This window comes from Squalius cephalus, assembly GCF_949319135.1.
Source record: "Squalius cephalus genome assembly, chromosome: 24".
NCBI classification, from domain to species: Eukaryota; Metazoa; Chordata; class Actinopteri; order Cypriniformes; family Leuciscidae; genus Squalius; species Squalius cephalus.
This window is the reverse complement of record NC_137145.1, coordinates 6577252-6604063: the sequence shown is the minus strand read 5'-3', so window position 1 is coordinate 6604063 and position 26812 is coordinate 6577252. Positions and strand designations below refer to the sequence as shown.

General features: G+C 37.8%; 2 protein-coding genes across 6 annotated transcripts; both read right to left on the bottom strand.

Annotated features, from left to right (window-relative positions):
- Positions 1-558: 558 nt before the first annotated feature.
- On the bottom strand, positions 559-5992 carry brf2 (BRF2 general transcription factor IIIB subunit). Of its 4 annotated transcripts, none has more exons than XM_079861760.1 (6): positions 5838-5986; positions 5442-5591; positions 5292-5351; positions 4027-4348; positions 3769-3946; positions 559-1857 (listed from the first exon to the last, which is right to left on the bottom strand). In XM_079861760.1, exons 2-6 carry the CDS (start codon positions 5587-5589, stop codon positions 1261-1263), a joined length of 1305 nt encoding a protein of 434 aa, XP_079717886.1. In that variant the 5' UTR covers positions 5590-5591; positions 5838-5986; the 3' UTR covers positions 559-1260. The 4 variants fall into 4 exon arrangements, with proteins under 4 accessions (XP_079717886.1, XP_079717885.1, XP_079717888.1 ...); XM_079861759.1 differs by having other exon boundaries at positions 1124-1857; positions 5914-5992; XM_079861762.1 differs by having other exon boundaries at positions 1124-1857; positions 5779-5907.
- A 546-nt stretch (positions 5993-6538) lies between these two features.
- Positions 6539-26021, bottom strand: rab11fip1b (RAB11 family interacting protein 1 (class I) b). 2 transcript variants are annotated; one of them, XM_079861741.1, is made up of 6 exons: positions 25373-26021; positions 14762-15189; positions 12325-13924; positions 9051-10415; positions 7546-7657; positions 6539-7391 (listed from the first exon to the last, which is right to left on the bottom strand). In XM_079861741.1, the coding sequence occupies exons 1-6, from the start codon at positions 25720-25722 to the stop codon at positions 7185-7187; spliced, it is 4062 nt and encodes a 1353-aa protein (XP_079717867.1). In that variant the 5' UTR covers positions 25723-26021; the 3' UTR covers positions 6539-7184. The 2 variants fall into 2 exon arrangements, with proteins under 2 accessions (XP_079717867.1, XP_079717868.1); XM_079861742.1 differs by lacking the exon at positions 9051-10415 and having other exon boundaries at positions 25373-25906.
- Positions 26022-26812: the final 791 nt, after the last annotated feature.

The window sequence follows — 26812 nt, the reverse complement described above, 5'->3', positions numbered from 1 at the left end:
GCGAGATGACATTGCAAAAAAAAAAAAAAGCTCTTTCTTTGAAATAATGCACAATAAAACCAGATACCTTTCATGTTGACTTTGAGAGTCCAGACTACTTTTTTGCCATTCACTTTTCCATTAGCAATTTCCTGCTTAAGGATTTGTAATCATTCAATGCACTAGAGCTCTGTGTATGTGCAGTGCATAACCAACAATGCTAAAGTCTGATGCATCATGATGGAAACCAACAAAAAAGTAAACTGATTCATCTGTGCTTCGAAGACAAAGCTTCTGCAACAAGCTGTTTAAATTATTGCATGCTATCCATTAAAGAATAAATAAAGATTTCCTTTTAATCAATTGGTGTTTTGCTGATTTTTGGATGTTCAGTGTACACTACCATTATAACCAGACCCTGACTTGACGCTAAGCACTTTTCCACATCAAAGACCGTTTTAATAAATATGAATGTTGGAGTGGATTTCAGTGTTTGCACAATCTAAAATCAAATCTGCGCGTACGCACGCTTTAGAAATGGGGCTCATGCATCAGACATCAGAATACAAGTCCTTGAATGAGCTCAAATTGCCAGAAAGCCTTTTATTCAAAGCAGCTATTGATCTTAAACGAAAATATCTCCTGAAGGAGCACACAGATACGACAACATAATGAGAACAAGCACTTAAAATCATTGTAGTCAAGATCACACACCTGCAGGACAATTTAAATGGTCTGTATCACAGCCTCAAGCAAATGAAAGAATGAAAACGGCTGATATTAATGATTCCATCACACACACACACACACACACACACACACACGACGTGAGCAGGAACAGCTGTGACTTGGACGCTAATAATATCAAGGTCTCGGAAATGAACTATCCTGGAATAATACATTCGATGGACGATGGCAAAGGAAAATCAATTTGTTTTGGACACCGGGGCGTTAGAGGCTGTTATTTACGTCAAAGGCATCCAGCGCCAATCAAATAATATGAAATCACAGGCTCCGGCAAGATTATAAACTACTTCCTGCGCAAGCAGCTATTCATAACAGCACTTATTCAATGATTCTAACCAGGATAAAAGGGCATTGCTTTGCAATCTAAAAACAGTACAAAAATAATAGAGAAATATATCAGTTCAGACAAAAATATTTTTATTAATACAAATCTGTACGATTTACAAAACAACTAAATCCATGTAACAAAAAAGAAATAACAATGTAACGAAAAACGAATCAGCAGTAATTAATTATGTGTAAACGAAATGACAATTACTCTTGCTTTAGCTCCTTCTGAGCCTTTAGATACAATTTAATCTCACCCGGAGAGCGAATGTATGATTCAATTTCACTGTCCGATATGTCTTCGTCTCCGGTCACTTCCAGCTGTGGAACGTCCACCCTCTGCCGCTTGCGACTCTTCACGCAGGGGGGTAAAAACAAGTGGCTTTTACCCCAGTGGCTCGGTGGAAGTTGACAATCCGTAGCTTCTTCATCAGCAGGGTTCTCGCATTCGGCCTGGTCAGAGCTCTCTGAGGAAGGCGGTTCGCAGCGGTTCGACTCTGATGGGTCGTCGTCACATTCTGTCGTTTGGGTCTCTGAGAGTTGATTTTGCAGCTGTTGTTGGTATTTTTGAATGGCCCTCGAGAGCAAAGCCCTGCGGTGCTTCAGGATGTCCTCCACCAGCGTGGTCACGGTTTTGGGCTCCACCGGGACGCCCCTCAGCCACGGCAGCTCTCGGCCCAGTTTACACAACACCTCCAGCAGCTCGCTCACACGCTTCAGGGCCGTATCTCGGCTTCTGCGCCACGACTGCTCCGGTGCTTTTCCAATCTTGCAGAACTTAGTGAAGGAGTATTTCATGCGGGCCTGCAAAAGATTCAACAATCGTGAATAATTCGATCAACATTTCCCTTCAGGAAAAACCAGTGTAATGTAATGTTTATGCTTTTTTTGCAAAAGCTAAAATTCACTTTCTATTCATCACAGTCACTCAAATAGAATAAATGCATGTTTAAACTACCATTCAAAGTGTGGGGTTGGTATATGTTTTATGTGGTTATGTTGGTATATGTGGGGTTTTTTATGTTTTTGAAAGTCTCTTATGCTCACCAAGGCTGCGTTTATTTGATCAAAAAATGAATTTAAAATAGCTGTAATTTTCAGCATCATTAGTCCAGTCTTCAGTGTAAGGAAGCCCATTTCCACCGCATAATTATGACAAATTGAAATTGACTAATCGAAACTGACTAAAAAGTCAAAATTACCATTTAAAAACTTAGAAATGGAAATACTAAATTGAAATTATGAATTAAAAATTCAATTATGAGATAAAGTCGAAATTGACATACTAAATTTAAAATGTCAAATTTGACATCAAAATTGAGAACAAAAGGTCAAAACCTAGCATTTAAAAAGTTTTAATTTAAAATTTAAATAATAAACTGAAATTATGAGATAGTCGAAATTATCAGTCAATGAAACGATTCAAAATGACACAAAAAGGTGAAATTAACGTCAAAATTATGACATACTAAATCGAAATTATGAGATTAAAAAGTCAATCATGATATGGCTAAAAATGTAAATTATGACATCGAAATTATAAGATTGTCAAAATTGTGACAAATCAAAATTTATTTAAAAAAAATAATAATTATGACATTAAAATATGAGATTGAAGTCAAAATTGTGACTTAAAAGGTCTATGAGATAAATACAAATTCTAATTTGTCTAACTAAATTGAAATGACATACGAAGTCAAATTTATGACATTGAAATCATGAGACTAAAAAGGCAAAATTGTGAGACAAAATTGACAATTTCAAACTTTTTCCCCTTATGTGACAGAAATGGGCTTCCATATCAGTGTCACATGATCCTTCAGAAATCATTCTAATATGCTGATTTTGCTGCTCAAGAAACATTTCTGATTGTTAATGTTGAAAACAGTTGTGCTGTTTAATATCACATTATATACTTTCAACAAAGAACTTCAACATTTATTTGATATCTTTTGTAACATTATAAATGTCTTTACTGTCACTTTTGATCAATTTAAAGTGTCTTTACTGAATAAAAGCATTCATTTCTTTTAAAGAAATTGTTTTTAAGGACTACAACAAACGGCTGGTAGAGACTACACGAGATTCCTCCCGGGTTAGTGACATCACCAACCCTAAAATGTACATAAACCCCACCCCCGGGAGCGCGATTTATAGATTATCATGACAGAATATGCTAATCAATGACTAGAAGATAACTAACCAATCAGAAATGTCCTGTTGCATTCTACGTTGTCACTACTTCTTGAGTCTCTCCATCATCGACTGACTCCAGTTTGAACATAAACATTGACATTTCCAGTGCATGTTTGTGTGAGGTAAAAGGACACGAGCTCTTGAAGCTCCGCCCTCTGTGCCGGGAGCAGCAGCTCATTTGCATTTAAAGGAACACACACAAAAACGGTGCGTTTTTGCTCACCCTCAAAAAGGGACAATTTTAACATGCTATATAAAAATATCTGTGGGGTATTTTGAACTAAAACTTCACATACACTGGGGACATCACAGACTTATTTTACATCTTGTGAAAAGGACATTATACCACCCCTTTAAAAAAAAAAAAAAAAAAAAAAAAAAAAAAAAAAACTTCTGAATGGTAGTGCACATTTGTTTTATGTTGCCCGATTTCATCATCTTACAAACTGCATCGTTTTCTTTGAACACAAATGTCTCGCTTTCAGAAACACACACTCATCAGAATATTACGTCACTCACCGAAGGATTGAGCGACTGCCAGGCCACATACACTGATCCCATGAGAAGAGGCAAAGGCTGGCGTCCCGTCACGATCCAGGTGTCAGAAGCAAGTTCAATCAAAGCAGACATCCGGTCCAGCAGCCGCTGGGGGGTTTCAGAGAGCACCTCCTCAACCTGTTGAGGACCCAGCTTAAAACTACAAAAACACTGCAAGTAAACAAACAGACTTTTACATTGATTAAAATATTGTGGAAGTCGAGATGGCGTCAGCCTTACTCGTAGCAGAAGCTCTCCATCAGGTCTGTGATGCCTGTAGTGGTGGCCTTAATGTTCAGACTCTTTATGAGCTCCTGATATACCGTGCCTATCACCGAACTGTCCGCCCCCAACAGGTAAGCAACGGTTCCCATGGAAACAGGCCAGTTTCTCTGGCGACAGACGCAGAGTATGCAACAGCCTCCCAACACTTCTTTCTTGGTTATGGTCACATGGAGGAAGTTCGGGAGATTGTAAGCGCGCTCAAACAGACTCACTACTTCCGACTCCATGTCGTTGGATAACCTGAGGATACGGCACATCGCACGCACCCGAATGAAGCCTGGAGAGACAGAAAAAAAGAAGAGAAAAATTGGTTACACTTTATTTTAAGGTGTCATAATTCTATATTTAAGTACTCAGTAATATTAATTAACTACACATACTTGCTATAGGGTTAGGGTTTGGTTTAGGGTTAGTTGCATGTAATTATGCATAATTTTCTGTTCTTACTATGGTAAGTACATGTAACATATGTAACAAGGACACTGTAAAATAAAGTGTAACTGAAAAATTACAATTGCATAACAAAATTCAAAACCATGAAAAGCCAGCAAACCCTTTAACTTTTGTACTAAAACTATTAAAATAAATGTAGGTAACAAATAAAGCTGAAAATAAATCAATATAAGATGAAAATTTTAATATATTAGAAAAAAATGTTTTAGAAATGCTGCCTTTGCAACTAAATGAGAAAGATTGAAGTACTAAAATTACTAAAACTATAACAGAAATAAAATAGTGCTTGTAAGAAGAAAAGCGATATAAATACCGTTCGTTTTCTCACACAAACCGCTCGTTTCGTGTCTTAGGCCATCAATGTGTACTTACGATGGGGAATTGTTTAATTTGGACGATGGGGAATTGTTTAATTTGGACTCTGTGCATGCTCTTTGAGACCGTGACCATAGACCTGCATTATATGACTGACAGACAAGAACGGTTTGACCTAAAAATATCAAAATTGAAACTACTGCGGAAAAAAAGACACCTACATCTTGGATGCCCTTGAGGTAAGCTAAAACTTTAGCTAAAATTTAATTTCAAAGTGAACTATCCCTTTAACTAACAATGAACAGTTGTATTTTTATTAGATAATATTAACAAATATGAATAAATACTGTAAAAAATATATTGCTCATTCATTGTTAGTTAATGCATTAACTAGCGGGATCTTATTGTTAAGTGTTACCCAATGATGATTAAACGTGAGCCATTGATCTTACCAGCAATTAGATTTCTGCACGGTTTCTTGATCTCCTCCGTGGAAGCATGATAGGGCACATCTGGATAAAATGAAACAGGTGTTAAAGCAGAAGCTTTCAAGCAGAGTGAATTAGGATCAGTTCAATGCGAAATATCCCGTGCTGGGTTACCTCTGCCCTGGGTCTCATCGCTCAGTAAGGTAGTCAGAAGGCCCTCCTCGACCACTGAGCCACAGTCCTCACACACCCACTGCCTCTGAGAGTACAGATCATCCTCCACCACACTGGACGAGCCACACTCAGGGCAAGAGCTCGGCATTCCTGCATGAGAAGTGTCAAATATAGTCCACCATCACACTCTTAATGCAAGCATTGCAAATGAGAAAACAGAAAATCTCTATATTCTTATTAAAAGGCATTTAGCAGCGCTTAGTTTCTGATCAGCAAATGACAAACATGCAATTTATGCAATATGAGACAAACGAAAGAGAATCACACTGTTCCGCACGTATCAATACAAACAGATTTATTTATTATACAAATATTTGGGGATTTTGAAGATCTTACTGGTGGCAGTTGCTCTTCAAATGGTCGGCGGAGTATTACTATGGCAGACAATCAAAGTGCGTTGCTCCTGTTCTACTTCTGAAAGCGGCTTCTATCATCCTTCCTTGCGACATATGAACGTTTGTTTTGAACGGGTTGCCGCCGCGCTTCTTGATGACGTTTTGGTCCGGGCGGAAAAAAAGACTGTTGTCAATAAAAGTTCCTTTATTATGTACATATGTTCGAGAAATAATAATAGTAATAAAATATAAAAAAGAAAACTGTCATCATAATTTATTAACACAGGTCTCTTACATGACAAAACTTAGCACACTAGCAAATAATATTCTCTTGCATTTCTGATGTAATAACGGTTATTTTAATTATTTTGTAGTTGGAAAGATTTTATTGTTAGTTAACCATCATGGGAAATTAGTGTCCGACAAGATATCAGTTTAATAAAATAATTGAGAATACAATCAAACTAATGTAAAATGCAATGAGTAAATAATTAAGTGTGAACTAGCAGGGTAATATTATATTAACCAGTTATCGTTGCGAATGTAACTAAATAAAAGTGGCTAGTCTTCCTCTAAGAGGAACAGCAGCATGTAAACATTACCAAGAGTGCTGTGTGTAGACAGTCATCTGACATTCACTCAATGCTTTTCATTATAATTAAAAGCTTAACCTGCCTTCTTAAAAATGCACGTAGACAATGTTGTAAGGCAGGCCACACCTGTGACATTCTTTATTTCAAAAGCAGAATAATACATTCTGAGAATAAGAGAATAATAATGCTGTAAAGTTACCTGACAAAAGGCATAACATACAAATGATCACATATTCATTATTTACAGATGACCTGATTCTTTTAAAGTGCTTCAATATGTATCAATACAGTGCTCTGTCTACAAAACATTATACAGCTTCATAAAGAATATAAAATATTTTGCATAAAGAATGATATTTTGTTTACTTAGTGAAAATGTGGGGATCACTTCCATTGAATGCTTTGACCAAAACATTTAATAGATGATAACATGAAAAAAGAAAATCAATCAAAGAATATTAGCAATTCAAATTGAAAAAGTGGACAGTAAAAACCTTTGGGGAAAATACTTAAATTGTTGAAATAAATCATATGTTATCAGTTACATGGTTAGGTTGATCTGCAGCAAGCCAAATAATTTGTCACCATTTAGTGTGAGATGTCAAATCAGGTATACATCAACCTGATCTTCAGCTCAGTAGTGTGGTTTAGTGAAAGGCCTCTGTGATTTGCCCACAACCTTGTATTGTTGTTCATCCCATATTTGTGATAGTGCACATTAGATACAAAACCCTCTACTACAAAAATACTGTCCCTCAAACGGATTTCTTCATCGAGGTCAAGGACATTAAGATTCCGGGGTTCTCCTCCATGACACGGACTAGAAGATTGTCTATATACTGCTCCAATTCCCCTATCTTAGAGTCCTTTTGTGAAAGCTGCACCTTCTGCTTTTCCAACAAGTTTATGAGTTCTTCGTTGGTTAACTGGGAGTACGGCCCTGTCCCTTTAGCCTCTGGGACCTAAAAGATAGTTGGAACACAGAAATATCATCTTTAAAAAAAAGTCAAGTGAGAGGAACAACATCTTAAACACCATATCAAATTTCTGTTCAATGCATGGTAAACGGCTGCACAATAGTAGATGAGAAACAAAAAGAAAAAAAGCTTACACTACCTTCATTTTGACTTGCACGTCATCTGTAATTGTAGCAGATCTGGAATTGTCTTGGGTCTCTCTGAGGTCTGGATGATTGTCAGTGGCGCTCAAGGGTTTTACTGCATGCGGCCTGACAAGAGAAGGAGAGCTGTAAGTCTTACAGGCAGATCACAAATTACAGGGGTGGAATACAAAGCAGTCAATCGGAGGAAGACTCTGCAAGAAGATAATTATAAAAAATACATTGAGCCCTGAATTTGTTGGCTTTAATGCAGTGTTTCCCAACCCTGTTCCTGGAGGCACACAAACACTACACATTTTCCAACTCTTCCTAATCAATCACACCTTAATCAACTCATCAGCTCGTTAGTAGAGAATTCAAGACCAGAAATATATGGGTCAGATAAGGGAGACATCCGAAATGTGCACTGTTTGGTGTGCCTCCACGAGTCGAGCAGGTTTGGGAAACATTGCTTTAAATGTACGACTGAAATTTGAAACCTTTATTTCCAAAGATGAAAGTGTTCATATCTGTGGTTTTCAATGATTGGATAACCATTTTAGAGTTAAATGTAAAAGGAGAAGGTTCACACTGGGATATTAAACACCCCATCCATTTCACCAGAGACTCTGAAAAGACAAAGTTTATACCATTGTGTTTTTAAGAAAGACTAGCAATGTGGAACATCACATGGAAGTCCCAACAATGAGTAATCTAGGGTCCAGAGTGTGATCTGATGTAGACCAATATGCACATCTTGCAGTCAGGCAATAAGTTACATGAACTTTTGTTGTTGTCTTCAACAGACACTATAATAAATAACTTATAATAACCTCGCTACTTTTTGGGAAATTACACAAACATTATAAGAGCCAATTATAAGAGTTTTTGATGTTACTTGTCTAAAGAACAAACACAGTTGGCCACATCAAATGAAACTTCAACACCCAAGCAAAGGGTTATGTTGGTTATCAAACACACAAGCAGTAAGCAACAATTCGGCAAGACAGGGGTCTAGATCCTGCTTCAGGAGGGCCAACTTCCTGCAGATTTTAGCTCCAAGCACAAATAAACACACCTGGACAAGATAATCAAAGTCTCCAATATTGTTAGAAACTTCTAGGGCTGCATTACCTAAAAACAAGTAGATCATAGACCACTAGTGCCAATGGTTTTTACGATCTACTTATGCTTTTGGGAAACGCAGTCCATGCCAGTGTGTTGCGGCAGGTTAGAGCTATACTTTGCAGTACAGTGGCCCTCCAGAAACTAGGTGTGCATCATCTCACAAAATATTCATGAGCCAAGATCATTCTAATACTACGGTCTGCTCTCCATTGAAATTGAGTAATTGAAAATTACAAAAAAAAAAACTTCTCTAGAGAGTAATTCTGTGTCGAACATTACTTCAAACTTTTCAATTCTCAAGAACTTTGAATTTTAACTAATGGCTAACAGGAACCTACCGTCGACATCTGCTACTACTTCTAAAGGTCTCTAAAAGTTCTACGAGAGGCCTCACCTGCAGAGTTTGAAGGCAGCAGTATCACCTGTTCTCTCATGTTCACTTCCATTATTCTGCACAGTGATGGACTTAACATCAATCGGTGAAACTCTGGCCTGTGGCAGAGACCGGTGCCCTGACCCTTGGCCTGCTTCCACTCTCAGAGGAGAATGTTCAGTCTTAGTTTGCACTTCATTTTTCTTGAGAGCTTGATTCAAGATTAGAGAAGGGTTTCCATGGGATTGGGTAAAACATGAGGTTGACATGCTACTATTAATAGTTAATGACTTGTCTTGATCTGGTCTGGTGGGTTGACTGGTTGACTTCAGTACAGCTTCTGGTTGCTGGCTTGAGCTCTGGTTGCCAGTTGCTGCTGAATTGGCAGGAGGCAACGGGGCCCGACTCTTTTTGGAAACACCAATATCAGGCATATGGTAAAGAACTGTTCCAAGGATTGGTTCAGACCTTAAAGAAATGTCCCTTTCAAGAAAGTCTAGTTTACACTTTGCTGGCAAATCCTCTTGTCTACTTTCTCTCAAGGAAAGGTCATCAGAGTGCACAGACTCAGGTTTGATGGAAGGCTCTTCAGATACAAGCTTTCCAGTAAACTGGTTTGAAGACTCATCTAGTTGATCAATGCAAGAGTTTGAGGTAGCTCTGTCTTCAACAAGGGATACAGCACGTTCAGTCAAATAGACGTTACGAATGGCTAGGTTGTTGGGTTCAGGTTCAGGTTCAGGTTCAGATGCAGAATTCTTGCATGTTGTTGACTGTAATAAAGGCTTTGGAGCTGGACCCTTGTTGTGTTTATTTACTTTGACTTCGGGAGATATAAAAGGGTTGGTTTCTTGTCTGTTACTGGGATGACTCTGGCTAAGATGTGATAAACTGGTGTTCCTAAAATTGTTTGCGTCAAAAGTCCTTGACTCATCCTGCGAGACTGGGCGCTCTTGGTCCATCTGGTCTTTTTCCTGGAATCTAGTAGTTCTCCATTCTCCAATTTGAAGAGTCGTCGTAGATTGGTCTGCATGTTCGTTTTGCATTTCTTGCCTGTTCTTTGAGACATCTGGTAGTGAAGGTGCGGGACGTTTGTCTTGTCGTAAACTGCAGGAATCAGAGTCTCCACCTTCCTCAGATGCTCTAGATTGAAAACTTTGTGTGGCTTGAGGAATTGCTGGTGCTCTTGGAGGGATGTCTGGTTTTTCCATCTGCGCCTTGTTCTGGGGAGGCACCGGGGCACGTCGTTTCTTCTCTGATCTTTCTGTGATGTTTCTGAGACTGACAACGCTCTCTGTGTTTCCGCTAATAACATCAGAAACATCTAAGAATGGGTTGGTGTTTGGCACAGATGCTTGTGAAAAGAAGTTTCCAGAAACAGAAGAACTGAAGCAGGAGGATAATGAGAGGGAAGATTAAACTCGATCAAACACATCTGCTAAAAGTCTAAATCCGTTGCAAGATAAAGCTACTTTGCTCAATAGCAATCAAAACCACTGAAAGCATTAAACACATTAAAACTGACCCTATTTACTTTCATTAAAAACCAGGATTAAAATTATGCCATAATTTACTCACTCTCATGTCATTCTAAACTTGTTTGGAATAAGTCTATGGACATTTATTGCTTTCTGAGACAAATTCAGAAGGAAAATTTGAGGACAGAACATTCTTTCTTGCTAGAGATAACTGGTTTAGATTTAAAGAGCCACCCACAAATAGTGTTGTCTACTTCCAGTCTCCTACACATTCCAGAACCATTATGAAGCCCTCAAGTCTAAACACATGATACAGAGAAAAGGAACTGCTTGATCAGCTGTTTTCCAGGGAAACAGATTTCTCCAGTTTCCTCTGGGTTAGACCTCAATTAAGTACCACACAAGAGTTAACACAATGAGGGTTAGAGACCTTATAAATATCTGTCAGCATTAATGCATCTCAGCAGAAAATAAATAGATAAACAGATACGACAGCAAGAAAGATTTTGTTTATTCAGGTTTTTGTATTTCATTTGGTTAAGGGTTATTCAACTATGGCAATCATCTTCAGAAAATATGACAGAGAAAGACTAATAGAAGTTGTACATGTCAATATTATACTTGGAGTCCTTGAAAAAGTTTCAAAACAACTGCTTCTCATGCCAGACGTTTTTAGGACACGAACAGACACGCTCACAACAACACACACACACACACACACACACACACACACACACACACAGAGTACTGCATATTTCATAATGGTGCCAAAAGCTCTTAGAGGACGGTGTTAATCATGGCAGCGTGGTGTTATAGACCCTACCACACTCAAATCGAGTCTAAGCATACCACATAAACACTGAGAGACACTTCCATGCCTTTAATATTAAAGCTGTGATCACAGGTCATGGATTTGCCTTCCAGCAGAATTGGTAAAAAGGAGAAGTTTGGAGAATGATTTGAAACAGTTCTGTGAAATGATACATGAATGAGTTATGAAGAACATGGTCTGTCAGTAAGCTCCAAAGACGTTGAGTTGTTAGAGTCTGCTGGATGTCTGTCAAGCCACAAACTTCATGAAAAAGAAGTGCTTCCTTTTGGTTCTGATTGGTAAACAAACTTGGAGGGACGGGGACATTAAATTTAACATTTAATTTAATATTCAACAATAATATTGATCTGCCTGCATTGACACTATTATACAAGAACTGAACTGAGCTGGACGATGACGTCACGGTTTATATATAAATGAACTAAATTAATAACTTTTTTTGAAAAAAAAAATTTGGACTGTGACGCTATTTTCTTCTGGAAACAAACTTTTTTGCATTATTTTCCTGTTATCTCTGTAAAGCTGCTTTGAAACAATCTGTATTGTAAAAAGCGCTATATAAATAAAATGTGACTTGACAAGCTAAATACATTCAACTGACTGGTCAATTTGCTGTCAAGTAAATTTTAATTTAAAAAATTGAGTAGTTTGCTTATTCATATTTTAGAACGGTTTATGCAAAATCCCATTTGTCCAAAATCTACCCCACATACAGTAGCTGCGTATTAAACATAAAAAGTGTTCTGACTGGCTGATTTTAACACTTCCCACAGCATTTTGCTTTCACTGAGGACAGAAAAATTAAGTTGTCATGTTGTGTTTCAGGGCCTGATTCATGTAACACAAGCAGATATTCTGTGTAAATCATAAAAAAATTAACAAAATTCTAAGTATTTACAAGAAAAATCTGTTCATGTTTCATGAATAATGCCGAAGGGTGTAGTTTAAATACACAAGCTTCTGTGATTTCAGGTAACAAACTGACCTTGGCTTGACCGCAGACACTTTGGTTGAGCGACTGAGGGCTTCAGGTTGAGGAGCGGTGGCTTGCTCGAAGGGATTGGTGGAGCTCTCGTCTACTGAGAGAAGGTCTTCAAAGGGATTGGTGGATGGGGTGAAGTCGGAGTTGATCTTGTTAGGTGCTTTACTTGTATTCAGTCGAGCACTCCTTGGTTTCACCTCGGGCCGCTGTTCTTTCTCTTTCTTCTGTCTCTCCATTTCTTCTTTCTCTTGCCTGATTCTCTCCTGGTCTGCTTTCTCTTTCAGCTTCCTCTTCTCCTCTTCCTCAGCCATTTTTCTCACCTGCTCCTCTCTCATCCTTTCTTCCATTTTCTTTTTCTCGAACTCCACCTTCTCTTTTTCAAGCCGTAACCTTTCTTGCTCTTTCGTTTCTTTCTCCTCAGTCATTCTCCTCTCCTCTTCCCTTTTCCTCTTTTCCTCTGCTTCCACCTTTTCTTTTTCCTTCCGTCGTCTTTCCTCTTCTTCAGCGCGTCTTTCCATCTCAATCTTTCCCGTCTCTCCTTTTTTTCGCAGCTTTTCATTCTCAAGTCTTGTTCTCTCCTCTTCATCCATTTTTCTCCGTTTATCTTCTTCCTTCCTTGCCTTTTCCTCTTCCTCCATTCTCTTCCTTTTCTCCTCTTTGATCCTCTCCTCCTCAACCCCTCTTTTTTCCTCTTCCTGTCTAATTCTTTCCTGTTCTTTCTTTATTCTGATCATTTCATCCTGCTCAATCCTTTTCCTTTCTGTCTCCTCTTTCTCAATCCTTCTTCTTTCCACTTCCTTTTTCTCTAGCTTCCTCTTCTCTTCCTCCTTCTCCATCCGTTTCTGCTCCTCTTCCCTCTCTATCCTCTTTCTCTCTTCCTCTCTCTCAATCTTTTTTCTCTCCTCTTCCTGTTTCTCTAGCTTCCTCTTCTCTTCCTCCTTCTCCATCCGTTTCCGCTCCTCTTCCCTCTCTATCCTCTTTCTCTCTTCCTCCCTTTCAATCCTTTTTCTCTCCTCTTCCTGTTTCTCTAGCTTCCTCTTCTCTTCCTCTCTCTCCATCCGTTTCCGCTCCTCTTCCCTCTCTATCCTCTTTCTCTCTTCCTCTCTCTCAATCCTTTTCCTCTCCTCTACCTGTTTCTCTAGCTTCCTCTTCTCTTCCTCTCTTTCCAACCGTTTCCTCTCCTCCTCTAATCTCTTTTTTTCCTGTTCTCTCTCAATCCATTTCTCCTCTTCCTTTTCAGCCTGTCTCCTTTCCTCCTCTAGTCTTTCCCTGACTTTCGCTTCCTGTTTCCTCTGTTCCTCTTGTTTTCTGTGCATCTCTTCCACTGAATTGTTTTGAGTTTGCAGGTCAGAGGTTTTAAGAGAGTCCACTGAGGTCTTCTGGTCATGACCTCTGCGCAGGTCCTCCATGGACCCATGGCCTGAGCTGTTCAGGCTGAAGGTGGAACCAGCTCTGTTCTCTTGCTCTTTCGTGTAGACGTGACTGCCATTGATGCACACATTGCCCTGCACCATGCCCGTTCCAAGAGAGCCGGTACCTTGGGAAACCTTGCTGTCGGAGCTTTCAGTCCGCTTGTGCTTCAGAAATTTAAATTTCTTTTTGCCTTTGAAGATAAAAAGAGATATCAATAATATAACACCACTGAAATTTCTCACTAATTTAAAGATTTTGGCAGACACCTGCACAAAACAAAAATAGCAGACGGACTGAATGAAAATGCAAAGTCACTCTCTGACAGTAGGTGGCGCTTATGGAACAGCAGCGGTTTCTTTAGGTTACGCTTGTACACAAAGCAGCGCTGCGCTGCGGTAAACGCTATTTTATACGGGGGTAAGAGGAAAAGAAAATGCAATCAATTCAATTTTTATATTTTTCTTCTCATATTTTTAAACATTGTGAACAGAGAGCTTGTTGTGCCTGGTACAGTATTTGCTCTGCTGGCACGTCTGCTCTCTTCTTCGCATCAGTCTTCAGCGTGTCCCGTCTCTGTCCTGTGCTAACGTCCTGTTTACAGACTTCGAAATATTTCCACACAAATGAGATTTTGGTAAATGATTGCAATGCAGTTTGTGTGCAAGTCCAGAATAGAGATCGGCCAAAATAAAACAATATGTATGGCCGGTCGACTGGTGCATCTCTATTAATATAGGTCGGAATTTTAAATGAATATGACTTGATTCCTTATGTCATGGGGAAATACTTTATAGTTTTAATTTTAGAATAAATAAATATGATTTGATTCCAACTTCAGCTAAATCAGACTAAACCAGTATAATTAATAATGGATGATATCAATATTTACATTTGGCAGATACAAGAGCATATATTAATCAGTTTATGATTTAATGGCATTGCTACATTAAACTGTACTAACCTACAGTACAAGAACAATATGGTAGCAGATATATCAATATTGCAGCAATGCATTGTGTGGTGATACCTTCAGGAGACTCTACATTTAGGCCAGACGATCTGCTCAGACTGATGGCCGAGTCTTTTTCAGGCAGGGTGGCAAGTGTGGACATGGACTGGGACATGTTACGATGCAAACCCGGCTTGGGTGCAAAGAGAGACTTCAGTTTATTCTTCTTTTTGGCTCCAGGTGTGACGTCAGGTTCTTCCTCACCCTCGCTGTCAGTCAGTACCTGTCCAAATGAAGGCACAATGGCGGAAGCTGAATCTGACATCCCATCTTTCTTTTTCCCTTTAAGCTTATCCTTAAGCTTGCCAAGCCGTGAACGTGACTTGTCCTGCCCGGAGAGGTCGTACATGCTGGCTGTCATGTTGTTCCTCATGAACTGAATATCTAGGAGCACCTCACCCCGGTCTTTGTCAGCTTTCCCCGTCTTGCCCATCAACTTAAACCATCTGTTGGAAACAAATAGCACAGGATGTTTAGTTTCAAGCATTTTTCATTTCCCAGAGAACCCCCATCAAAGAAAAAAGAAAGCCAAAGGCAAGATTGAGATAAAATATGAGATTTTAGAATAAGATTGTGTTGTGCCTTGTAGTTACACTTTGCAAAACTATTCAGAGTTAAAAAAATGACAAGGTTATTGTGAACTCAAAGCTATGGGATTCCAAAGTCCAAGTAAATAGTTTTATGTGATTGTTGACATTCCTCAGCAACTAAACCAGAGTGGCATATTATGGTTCAATGACCTAGACACTGACTTGTTATAACTCAAGGACACTGGCGGAGAATGATTTCAGGGTCCAAAACAAAAAAAAACAAAAAAAAATTGACTGCATTGTACAGTTTGAATTTAAAACCCTGAATTTTCCTTTTGGGCATCAATAAAATAAGTCCATCAATCTAAAATGCCCAAAAAACAATGTACAGCCTTGAGCAAGCCGTTTCTGTGCAACAATAAGAGACATAGCATGTTGTAGGAAATTAATGACTGAGCTACTGAGCTAACATGACTGTAAGAAACAACAAACTTGGATCCATGAAAAACAGAGGAATAAGATGAGGACACAAGGTTGCTGTAACGGCACACAAACTTCATTTTATGGAAAAGCAGTGGCATATGGCTGTGAGAATTGAGTGGGTGGCTTAGAAAAGCAATTTAGAGAAAGCTCTGTGAATGACACATTACTGACACTCAGGGCAGAAAACACACTTTGGCATATTAGGGTCAGATGAGGAGTTTACGAGGAAAGAAAATGGCAGTTCACTAAAACCTTATAAGAGCCAAACAGGTTTCTTTAAACAACTTTAATCATTGCAGGAAAACCCCATATAAACAGACAGATAGTGCCCGGCATAAGGTTTGGCGATAAAATAAAATAAATCCCTAAGTCTGTGTAAATAGATTCACGTGATTGTAGACATTCCTCAACGGCAATAAACCAGAATGGCACATTACAGTTCAATGACCAAGTGACTGTCTTATCGTAACTCAAGGACACTAGCGGAGGACAATGACTTGAAAAGTCTACTGCATAGAGGGATAATTGTCTCAAATAAAAGTGCATTTTGAAATTAAAATCTGCATTTTAGACAAAATAGGAAAAAGCCATATATAGGCTAAAATGCGAGTGCCTTGACTTCAGGGTTTGGCAATCAAAATGCTTGGATAATTGTCTTGTTTTCTTCTAAGAGGTCCAGGGAGACCTGGTAATGATCACAGACCTTAAAACAGCTTGATGGTTATTGAATTGAGACTTTGTGTCTCAACAAGCCACTTAAACAGCAGCTGCTACTTTAAGGCTAAGATTAAGCCAGGATTAGACATTTAAGTAGATTTTTAATCGTGCCTTAGAAAGAAAGAAACATATTACTGGTGTGCATCTTGAGACAAAACAATGGCTGACATATTTGAAGATATTTTTCAGTTAACAGCTCATTTTAGTGTGTGAAACCAGGGGTTTGTGTTCATGACGACAGAACATGCACTGGACACAGTGAGTAATGCAGAGATAATGCTGTGGAGAAAATAACATGTTGGGCGTGTGTTTAAATACTCTGTGTCTATCTGATGAATAATACTGTGATGACTCTGGAGCTAAATATAGCATCTAACCCTGGGATTATTAGTAAATGATCTCTGCCGCTCTCCTACGCCTCAACAACATTTAGGACCATTACACAGCACATCTACGTCAGAGAATAACATACTGGCTAGTAAGAATGGACAATATTGCTAAAAACAACTCCATTTCGGCCATGAAATTTATATATTTGCTCTGAAATGGCACAAAAAGCTGGGGGGGGGGGGGGTTTCAGAGAAATCATAATCAAAATATAGATTGTTGTTGCCAAGCAGAAGTAAAACAAGAAGTACACCAATTTAGTTTTATAAAATACTCAAGTTTTGTTTACCACACTGATTTGCATTAAATTAACTTGAATGATTTTTATGCAACATAATATATCTAAACAGCAATATTCACCTATATATTAAGTAAAACATTTTAAAAGCATGTACAATTTCAAGACCATTTCACTACTAGGTTATCATTCAAATCATCACAATGTTGGTTAATTTTGTTCTGACAACAAAGCAATATTGAATATGCAATAAAGATTTTATCACCAGGCTTTTAATGTCGCTTGACTACATTTCTGAATCACAGCATGGATGTTTTAATGTTTACAACATGGAAATAATCTAATATTTGATATGGCAGAGTTTTGGCTTTACTAGACTAAAAACTAAGAGCCTGAATAACTGAAATCATGGTGTAAAACAGGAATTTCAAGGCATTAAAAAGAAGTGGTTAAAGGGCTGGTAACCAGAAAGTTGCTGAATCAAGTCCTGGAGAGACTGAACCATAAGCAATCACAATTATGCCTTTAAACAATACATGTTCAAATTGTTCAAATCATGTTCAAATCCTCACTAATTGCACAATGACAAGAGAAACGGCTTTGCACATCTGGGAGGTGCTCATTTGACACGACATGTTCGGACAACACCTCACACCCATAGAAATGCACTGATGCAAACTGTGATGTCAGACCGCGGTCAACTGCACACAAGTTGCATTACAGCTCTGTTCACAGAAGGGAAGTTACAACAGGGTGTTGTCTTGTTTGAGAGGGTTTTTTTTTTTGTGACACCTTTTAGATAAACTTAACTAGTCAAGAATGAACCTAACATGAAAACAAGCTATTTTGTATTTTTAATAAAAAATGTAAAGTCTGCCACACACACACAAATGTGTGTGCATTAAAATCATGCAATGTCATTACTTTAAAATAATATATTGAAGTGATATTTACTTTTGATGTTACATCATGATTTCTCCATTACAAAAAGATTTTCTTAAAATGTTCCTCATAAAATTCACTCTTAAAATTCTCTTTGGAAACAATTGTCTATACTATTATGGTTTGTTAATACTTTGAATTAGGTTTTTACTTTTAAATGTGTTTCTTTAGGTTTTATTTTAGTTTTAGTATTTAGTTTATTTAGTTATTATAAATTTAGTTATTATAGTACTTCAACAAAAAAAAGTATTATTTCATATCAGTTAATGTTTACTTCATTTCAAGTACTGTACTGTTTATATATATATATAGTTTTAGTTAGACATCTAAATAATCTTATTCTATATTCTCACATTTTACATGGTCAAGCTCAACCATACAGCATAGGACAAAGTGATCAAACTATTTTTTTTTATTAATTTATGTGAAATGTACACTTGTCAAACCAACATGTCAAGTCAAGTCAAGTCAAGTTTATTTATATAGCGCTTTTCACAACATAGGTTGTATCAAAGCAGCTTCACAGTAATAAAACAATACATCAATGTTTGTTTCTAGTGGAACGTCCACGTTTGGTAATGCTGATCAATAGTATCGTTGATTGATTAATTAAATTAAATATTCCCAAATATCCCCAACTGAGCAAGCCAAAGGCAACAGTGGCAAGGAACCGAAAAACTCCATCAGGTGACCTAATGGAGAAAAAAAAACCTTGGGAGAACCCGGGCTCAGTCGGGGGCCAGTTCTCCTCTGGCGTTTATGAACTAGAGGTCGGATTTAACTGTAAGATTAAAAGTATTATATGAATGCCTGGCTGAAGAGATGCGTCTTTAATCTAGTTTTAAACTGGGAGAGCGAGTCTGAGCAACGAACAGTATCAGGAAGGCTATTCCAGAGTTTTGGAGCTAAATGTGAAAATGCTCTCCCTCCTTTGGTGGATCTGGATATCCTAGGTATGACCAAAAGCCTCGAATTTACTGACCTTAAAGAGCGCAATGGATTATAGGGCGATAGAAGATCCGTTAAATAAACTGGAGCTAAGCCGTTTAGGGCTTTATAAGTCAGTAGCAATACCTTGTAATTAATACGGAACTTTATAGGTAGCCAATGTAGTGATGATAAAATTGGAGTTATATGATCATATTTTCTTGATCTAGTTAGAACTCTAGCGGCGGCATTTTGGACTAACTGTAGCTTGTTTATTAAGGATGCAGGACAACCAGCCAATAAAGCATTACAGTAATCTAGTCTCGAGGTCATGAATGCATGAACTAACTTTTCTGCATCAGAAACAGATAGCATATTACGTAGCTTAGCAATGTTTCTAAGGTGGAAAAAGGCTGTTCTTGTAACATATGAAATATGATTTTCAAAAGACAGGTTGCAGTCTAATATAACACCCAGGTCTTTTACTGTAGAGGATGAAGTAACAGGACATCCTACGATGTTAAAGTTGTATTGTAAGAGGTTTTGTGGGTGGTTTTTTGAACCGATGATTAGTACCTCTGTCTTGTCTGGATTTAATAAAAGAAAATTGCGCGTCATCCAATCTTTTATATCTTTAACACACTCTGTCAATTTGGATAATTTAGCGTTTTCATCCGGCCGTGATGAAATATAAATTTGAGTGTCATCAGCATAACAATGGAAACTAATTCCATGTTTCCTTATAATATTTCCAAGTGGCAGCATATATATTGAGAATAATAGAGGGCCTAACACAGATCCCTGCGGCACTCCATAGTTTACTGGAGTTATGATCGATTTTTCTCCATTTAAATAAACAAAATGGTAGCGGTCAGATAAATACGATCTAAACCAGCTTAGTGCTTGTCCTTGAACACCAGTATAATTTTGTAGTCGATCTAAGAGTATTGTATGATCTATAGTATCGAACGCAGCACTAAGATCAAGTAAAACTAGTATTGAGATACAGCCTTGGTCAGAAGATAAAAGTAAATCATTTGTAATTTTAACGAGCGCAGTTTCAGTGCTATGATGCGGCCTGAATCCAGACTGAAACTTTTCATAGATGTCATTTTCTTGCAAGAAAGAGCCCAGTTGAGCGGACACAGCTTTTTCTAGTATTTTAGACATAAAAGGTAGATTTGAAATGGGTCTATAATTTGCTAGATTATGTGGATCTAATTGTGGTTTCTTAATGAGAGGTTTTATAACTGCCAGTTTAAATGTTCTTGGAACATAACCTAAAGATAAAGACGAGTTAATAATATTGAGGAGAGGCTCTTCCACTACAGGTAACACTTCTTTCAAAAGTTTAGTTGGTATAGGATCTAGTAAACATGTTGTTGTTTTAGATGAAGTGATAAGTTTATTTAACTCTTTTTGTTCTATAGTTGTAAAGCATTGTAATTGTTCTTGCGGGGTGATAATTGAGGCTGAATTATAAGACGCAATTGAGGATTGAACGTTTACAATTGTGGTTCTGATGTTTTCTATTTTCTCAGTGAAGAACTTCATGAAATCATTACTACTTAACTGGAACGGAATATTTTGTTCAGGAGACATCTGTTTATTTGTTAGTCTAGCCACAGTGTTAAATAAGAACCTAGGATTGTTTTGGTTGTTTTCTATTAGTTTGCGGAGATGCTCAGCCCTGGCCTCTTTTAGGGCCTTTTTGTAACGTGACATACTGTCTTTCCATGCGATTCTAAAGACCTCTAAGTTAGTTTTTTTCCATTTACGCTCTAAATTACGGGTTTCTCTCTTTAGAACATGCGTAGTATTGTTGTACCATGGTGCTTTACTTTTCTCTCTAACCTTTCTTAATCTAATGGGTGCAACAATATCCAATGATCCAGAGAGAATGGTGCTCATAGTGCTAGTTAATTCCTCAAGTTCATCTGTTTGTTTAGGTTCACTGAGCAGCTGAGACAGATCAGATAAGCTATTTGAAAAATTATCTATGGTAGATGGAAGGATTGTTCTGCCTAATCGATAACGCGGCGCAGCATGACATATTACAGGAGTACGTAATATGCAAGTTACCATGTAATGGTCAGTGACATCGTCACTTTGTGGAATGATATCTATATCGGTTGGATCGGTTCCATGTGATATAAAAGTTGTGGTAATAAAGTTGTAAAACAATTATTATTACACTAATTTAACACATTAAAACATGCTCATATAATTGTTTATATGACCGATGGTTCATTGACCACTGAAGTGACTATTTTGTACCCTCCTTATGGAAAGTGTCAGGTAAGCAAACAAAATAAGTAAAGTTCTTGATAAGCTCATGTTCTGCCCTGAAAGATCCTCAATAACAGCTGTGCCCTGACAGGAAGCACTCACAGCATCAGATGAATCAGCACTGGATGTCTCATTGTTCCAGTGTGTCTCTCAACAGCTTGACTTCCTGTATGTGCCAGTGCGCTGATAAGACCGCTGACTGACAGGACTGTTTTATCACACACAGCAGCGCAGGGACCTTGCTTCACTTAGTCGTTGATATTCAACAAACTATGTTTCTCAGAGATATTTTGTCATGTGACAAAAACATGATACTTTAAAGGAACTTATTGATATTTCCAAACCAGTAACTTTATGTAACAATGCAAAGTGGGTTGAAAATAAACAATGTTGCTAGTATATGTAAATGAACAATGTTTACTTGTTCTCCATGTTACCTGGGCTGAGAAATGTATTTGTCGGAAAAAACAACAGTTTGAAATGTTGATTTCAAACACTGATTTTCCATGGCAAATTTCTCTCCATATTTACGACTCTTTACAGCCTTTAGTCACTGCCACTACCGGATCCTTCACTGGAAACCGCAAGTAACTCACTCCCGCTAAACGTTTACTATTTGAATTCCTGCACCAGGTCACAGTACAAGTCGAAACCATTATGAATAAACGTTTGCTATAAGTATCTCCCACTAAAGCAAGGCGATAATTGACTCTGGTAAGCCTATCCATAGCAGACTGGTGGAAGCGGCCTTGGACGGCAACATGTCCAGTTTTCAAACCAATTTAAGTTTTCATAATCTTGAATTATTTCTGCTGAAGTAAAAGACATTAAATTTAGCAGCTATTGCGCAGCTACTGTGTTTCTCAGGAGCGAATTACCCTCCTCCCTCCCCAGCTCCTCCTCTCATCAGTCAGGGTTTGGTATTCTGATTCCCTTTGAATCAGACTAAATTCTCGAATGATGTTGTACAATAAAATCTTGAATTAATGATATCTGCAATACATTCATGTTGGTTCTGTTCTGTTTACCCTAAGGGGGTTATCGCTGCTCTCCTGCTCTTATCCATGCTAGGCTGCATAGATGCGCAGCGAGTTCTCGCCCAAAACAGAACTATACCACCAATCCAAACTGTATGCTAACTGTCAATCGTATTTGACGATAGTGGTTTTGACAGAACCTGTAATGTTCAAAGGAGACAAGACGACAAAAGACTGCCAACAACGAAAACTTTGTTAGCAGTTGGAGAAGACGTGCTCCCATTCTGCCTGAGTTACTGTGTCGAAGTCTCAATGGATAAGGTCACACAGAATGAAACGGCTGATGCCTTTCGGGAGCTTCTGTATTAGCATGAGGCACTTAGCATATTTTAGGCATATCCTCTGAATCATCCTCTATATGTATGACAGAGAAAACTAAGTGCTTTCTTGACGTATGAAGCAGTTGACAAGCCTTGACTTTATGCCACGCTAACAGAACTGGAGTTATCAGGCAACGTGTGTCAAAGCCTGAGAGAGAACTGGGGCACAAACAGAACAATCAGAAACCACAAAAAGGGATGTTAGATATTTGACCTTCTCCAAAATACTGTTTTATTTAAATAACTGCACAATATAACAGGGGAATCTGAGTGTAAGTTTAAATGTGCACAGAAGGGGTGTGAGTTACACACCAAGGCTCTGATGGGTGTTAAAACACATACACTGATGTTTAAAAGTTTAGGGTTGGTAAGGTATTTTAATGTTTTGAAAGAAGGCTCTTATGCTCAATGCTGCATTTATTTGATCAGAAATACAGTAAAACAGAAATATTACAATTTAAAATAACCATTTTCTAATATTAAATATTTTAAAATGTAATTTATTCTTAAAGCTGAATTTTCAGCATCATTACTCCATTCAGTCACATGATTCTTCAGAAGTAATATGCTGATTTGCTGCTCAAAACATTTATTATTGTTATAAATATTCAAAACAACAGCATTTATTTGATATAGAAATCTTTTATAACTTTATCAATGTCTTTACTGTCAATTTTGATCAATTTAACGCATTATTGCTGAATAAAATCATTCATTTCTTTAAAAAAAAAAGAATAATCATCAACTCAACTGACTCCGAACGGCAGTGTAACTGACTCTGTTAGCCTTAACTAATACCAAAAATATATAAATGTTAACTAATGCCAAAAAAATAATAAACATTTTATAAGTAAGGACCTTTATTTTCTAATATTATGATAAAAGAAAACTAGTTAAGAACAGTAGATAAGAAAATACTGATATCAGTGAAATTGACAGCAATGAGAAGTACAGGAAATAATTCAAGTTTTGGCAGAAAGAATGAATCAGCGTCTTGGAAATTAAACAATACACTGGTTTCAATACAAGTTATGCTTAATTGATGTAGCATAATGTTGATTACCACAAAAAAAAAAAAAAAAAAAAAAAAAAAAAATCTTAAAAATAATTTAGGTTAAACTTACAATTGGAAAAAATAAACATTAGATTTAAAAAAAAAAAAAAAATTATTAAAGATTCACATTTCTACTTTTAGGTCCTCCAAAAATTGCCCCCATTTAACCTTCATTTTATTTTATTTTTCTAAGAAAAGGAAGGAGATGTGATGTAAAATCAGTGAATTTTGTGGTAATCGACACTGCCGCAAATGCTGTCAATTGAGCTCAACCGCATTGAATCTTGAATATTCAAATGAGATTTTCCAGCGATAACACCCTGTTGATGTCAGTCAGCCACAAGATTGGCAATCTAATCCTTTAAATCACCATAAGAATGGCAGATCAGTTCACAAGAAACACAGAGGTCCAGTATCATACGAGTCCGCTTACTTCGAGACACCTGACTGTGTTTCCGGTTCCTCTGACCTGAGGAGAACAACAGCCCACGCTGAGACAAGATATCACTTAGTTAGCATAATAAACTATCACATCACAACAGGAAACGTCTCAGTCAGACTCAAAAGAGCCTGACAGCATAGAAGCCAGTTCATTAGAAAACAGCTTTCATTCTGACTCAACAGTGAGATGAACTTATAGAGAAAAATAATTATTCGGCAGAAGGCCAGACGTGTCGCTGGCTGCCTCTGAGCATGAGATTGAATTAAGTCTCGTAATGAAAATGACCAGACGAGGTGTACTCAAAAGCTTTATGCATTTACAAGCAAACAATGAAAGTCATTCAGGGAGCATGGTGAAGAAAACAAGCTCTTTAAAGCAAGCTCTTCAAATCCAGAAGGTCTGAATGCTGTGACGGATTTGTGTGCCACTTTTTAAATTTCAGTTCTGACCTTTGCTGATTTGCCTTGACTTATGTTACAATGATGTCACAATGATGTCTAGAGCTAAACTAATTTATTCATGAAGTCTGTGCATAATGTACACCGTGTGGCTCTGGATTACAGCGAGATGGAACGATCACCAGATCTTTTGTTGGTTTCACCAGACCTTTAACAAACATTCCAATGGAATGCCAGTGGAATTTCCATCAAACAATCCTAATAAGCTCAAACAAGAATCACATATTATCCCACTGGATAAACTGAAGTTCTGAACAAATAAACCCAAAATAGGAATTTCTATCCAACAAGTTATTATCGGTTTGATCTTATTATGAGTTTCCACATTCCATTAGCGTTCATTTAGGATTTTCTGATCCTTAAAAATAAACATGGAGGGCTGTGACGGTTCTGGTTGAGGGGGGAAAAATCCTGTTTCCTTCGGTTTAGTCTACCATGACCAAGTGTGTGAGAGAATGCCAAGCTCAGCTCATTATTTCCATATGAGGAAGATTTGATGGCATCCTTCAGCACAGCACAGAAGTATGCTTGTGAAATACCATTCAAACACTAATAAGAAGCAGAGAAAAGTTACATGCACTTGAGAAATGCCTAAGTTTGTCAGAAGGATATCAGATATCCTCTGCCAAATGTGTGTGTGTGTGTGTATATGTGTGTGTGTGTATATGTGTATGTGTGTATATATATACACATACATAGCCTATATAAAATAATAAAATGTTTCAGTGTAATGGATTTTATGTGACGCAACAGAACTCAAGAATGCACAAGTCATCAGGATACATGTAGAGTCACGTTCACTCACTCTGGTTTATTACGGGATTTATCGTCCTGGAGCTCCAGGAGGTTGACGGTCGCCTGACCGAGTGTTTTATCGGGTCCCATCAGAGCCCGGTGCATCACACACACCTGTAGGGTGCAGCGCTCCGCGTTACTGGGGTGAAAGAGCGGCAGGTCGAACGCGGCCTCCTCTTTCCACACCGGCGCGACGCTCTTCTCGGCCACCGAGGTGGAGAACTTATCCTTAGCCACCTGCATGATGGCGTACGCGTCGTTGGTGCCATTCTTCCCTTTGATCCGCAACCCCCGCGCCTGGAGCACCGTTACCTGGACGCTGGTGGGATACCACTGCTGGCTTTGCTCTGCCAGAGACATTTCTGTGAAAACCTAACCAGTTTCCACTGGAACTGAAAAAGCCAAAAGGACGCGCGAGCCGTCCTGCGAGAAGAGAAGTTGTGTCAAAGGACCGTTAATGTTTCGCTGGAAAAGTTTCACTTATCCTGTGAAGCAACAAGTGAGCGTCATTCTGAGGCCACGCCCACACGCCTGTTCATGTGGAGCAACTGCGTGTGGGCGTGGCCTGTTGTGACGCAACGAATAATTGTTTCATTGGGCAGAGCTGGAAACAATCTACCCCGCACTTATTTTATTTTTATTTTTATTTTGATGGTGTAAATTTCACATTCATAAATGTGCATTTAAAAATGAAGTGAAGAATTATATTAAGTCAATATTGCCCTCGAATTTGACAAACATGTAGGCTACATTCTTTAAAGTATACCTCCCCCTAGCATTTGAAATGTATTGAATTTGTATTGTTTGTTTTGATATTTCTTTAAAAAAAAAAAAAAGGTAACTCTCTGAAAAAGGCTTACTTTTTGTGCTTCTTTACTATATATAGCCTATATATATGTATATATCATTTTGATTTCTAAGGAAGGTTTATGGACACTATCTCTAAGATTATATTTACATGACAATGCCTAAATTAAACCATGACTAATGCTTCTTGCAACTTGTTTTTAGCAGCAAGCAACAACTTGTTTCATTGCACACAGGAGTACCCAGCTACTTTTGTATTTTGTAGCTTAAAATAATTGATTCTTTCAATTATGACACTTTTATAGAGATGTATAATTAAATTGTCTAAATTTAGACATTGGAGAACTGCACAGTGTCACAAAGCAACAATTATACTAAATTGTCATGCTGGCAGTGACCAGTTCTCATTGTTCATGAAAAAAGGAACACAAATGAACAGGATCTATTCTGTTCTTATTGCAAAAGAGATTTAAACCTTAAAAGAAAGACTTTTCTGCAAAGAACACAGTCCGCACTCTGATATATAGAGCAAACCAACAGAGATAAGCCATTTAAGATACTAAAACAAACACTTCCACCCTGATTACTTCAAATAAAGTTTTATAATGACCTAATATAGCGATAGATTCAACCAAAACAAAGA

Coding starts and splice junctions, on each gene's coding strand:
- rab11fip1b (XM_079861741.1), bottom strand. CDS start 25,722: ATGTCTCTGGCAGAGCAAAGCCAGCAGTGGTATCCCACCAGCGTCCAG. Junction 15,190..25,372: donor AAATCCCGTAATAAACCAGA/GTGAGTGAACGT, acceptor TGTTTCCAACAG/ATGGTTTAAGTTGATGGGCA. Junction 10,416..12,324: donor GTGTCTGCGGTCAAGCCAAG/GTCAGTTTGTTA, acceptor CTCCTGCTTCAG/TTCTTCTGTTTCTGGAAACT.
- brf2 (XM_079861759.1), bottom strand. CDS start 5,950: ATGTCGCAAGGAAGGATGATAGAAGCCGCTTTCAGAA. Junction 3,947..4,026: donor ATGGAGAGCTTCTGCTACGA/GTAAGGCTGACG, acceptor GTGTTTTTGTAG/TTTTAAGCTGGGTCCTCAAC. Junction 1,858..3,768: donor GGCAGTCGCTCAATCCTTCG/GTGAGTGACGTA, acceptor AATCTTTTGCAG/GCCCGCATGAAATACTCCTT.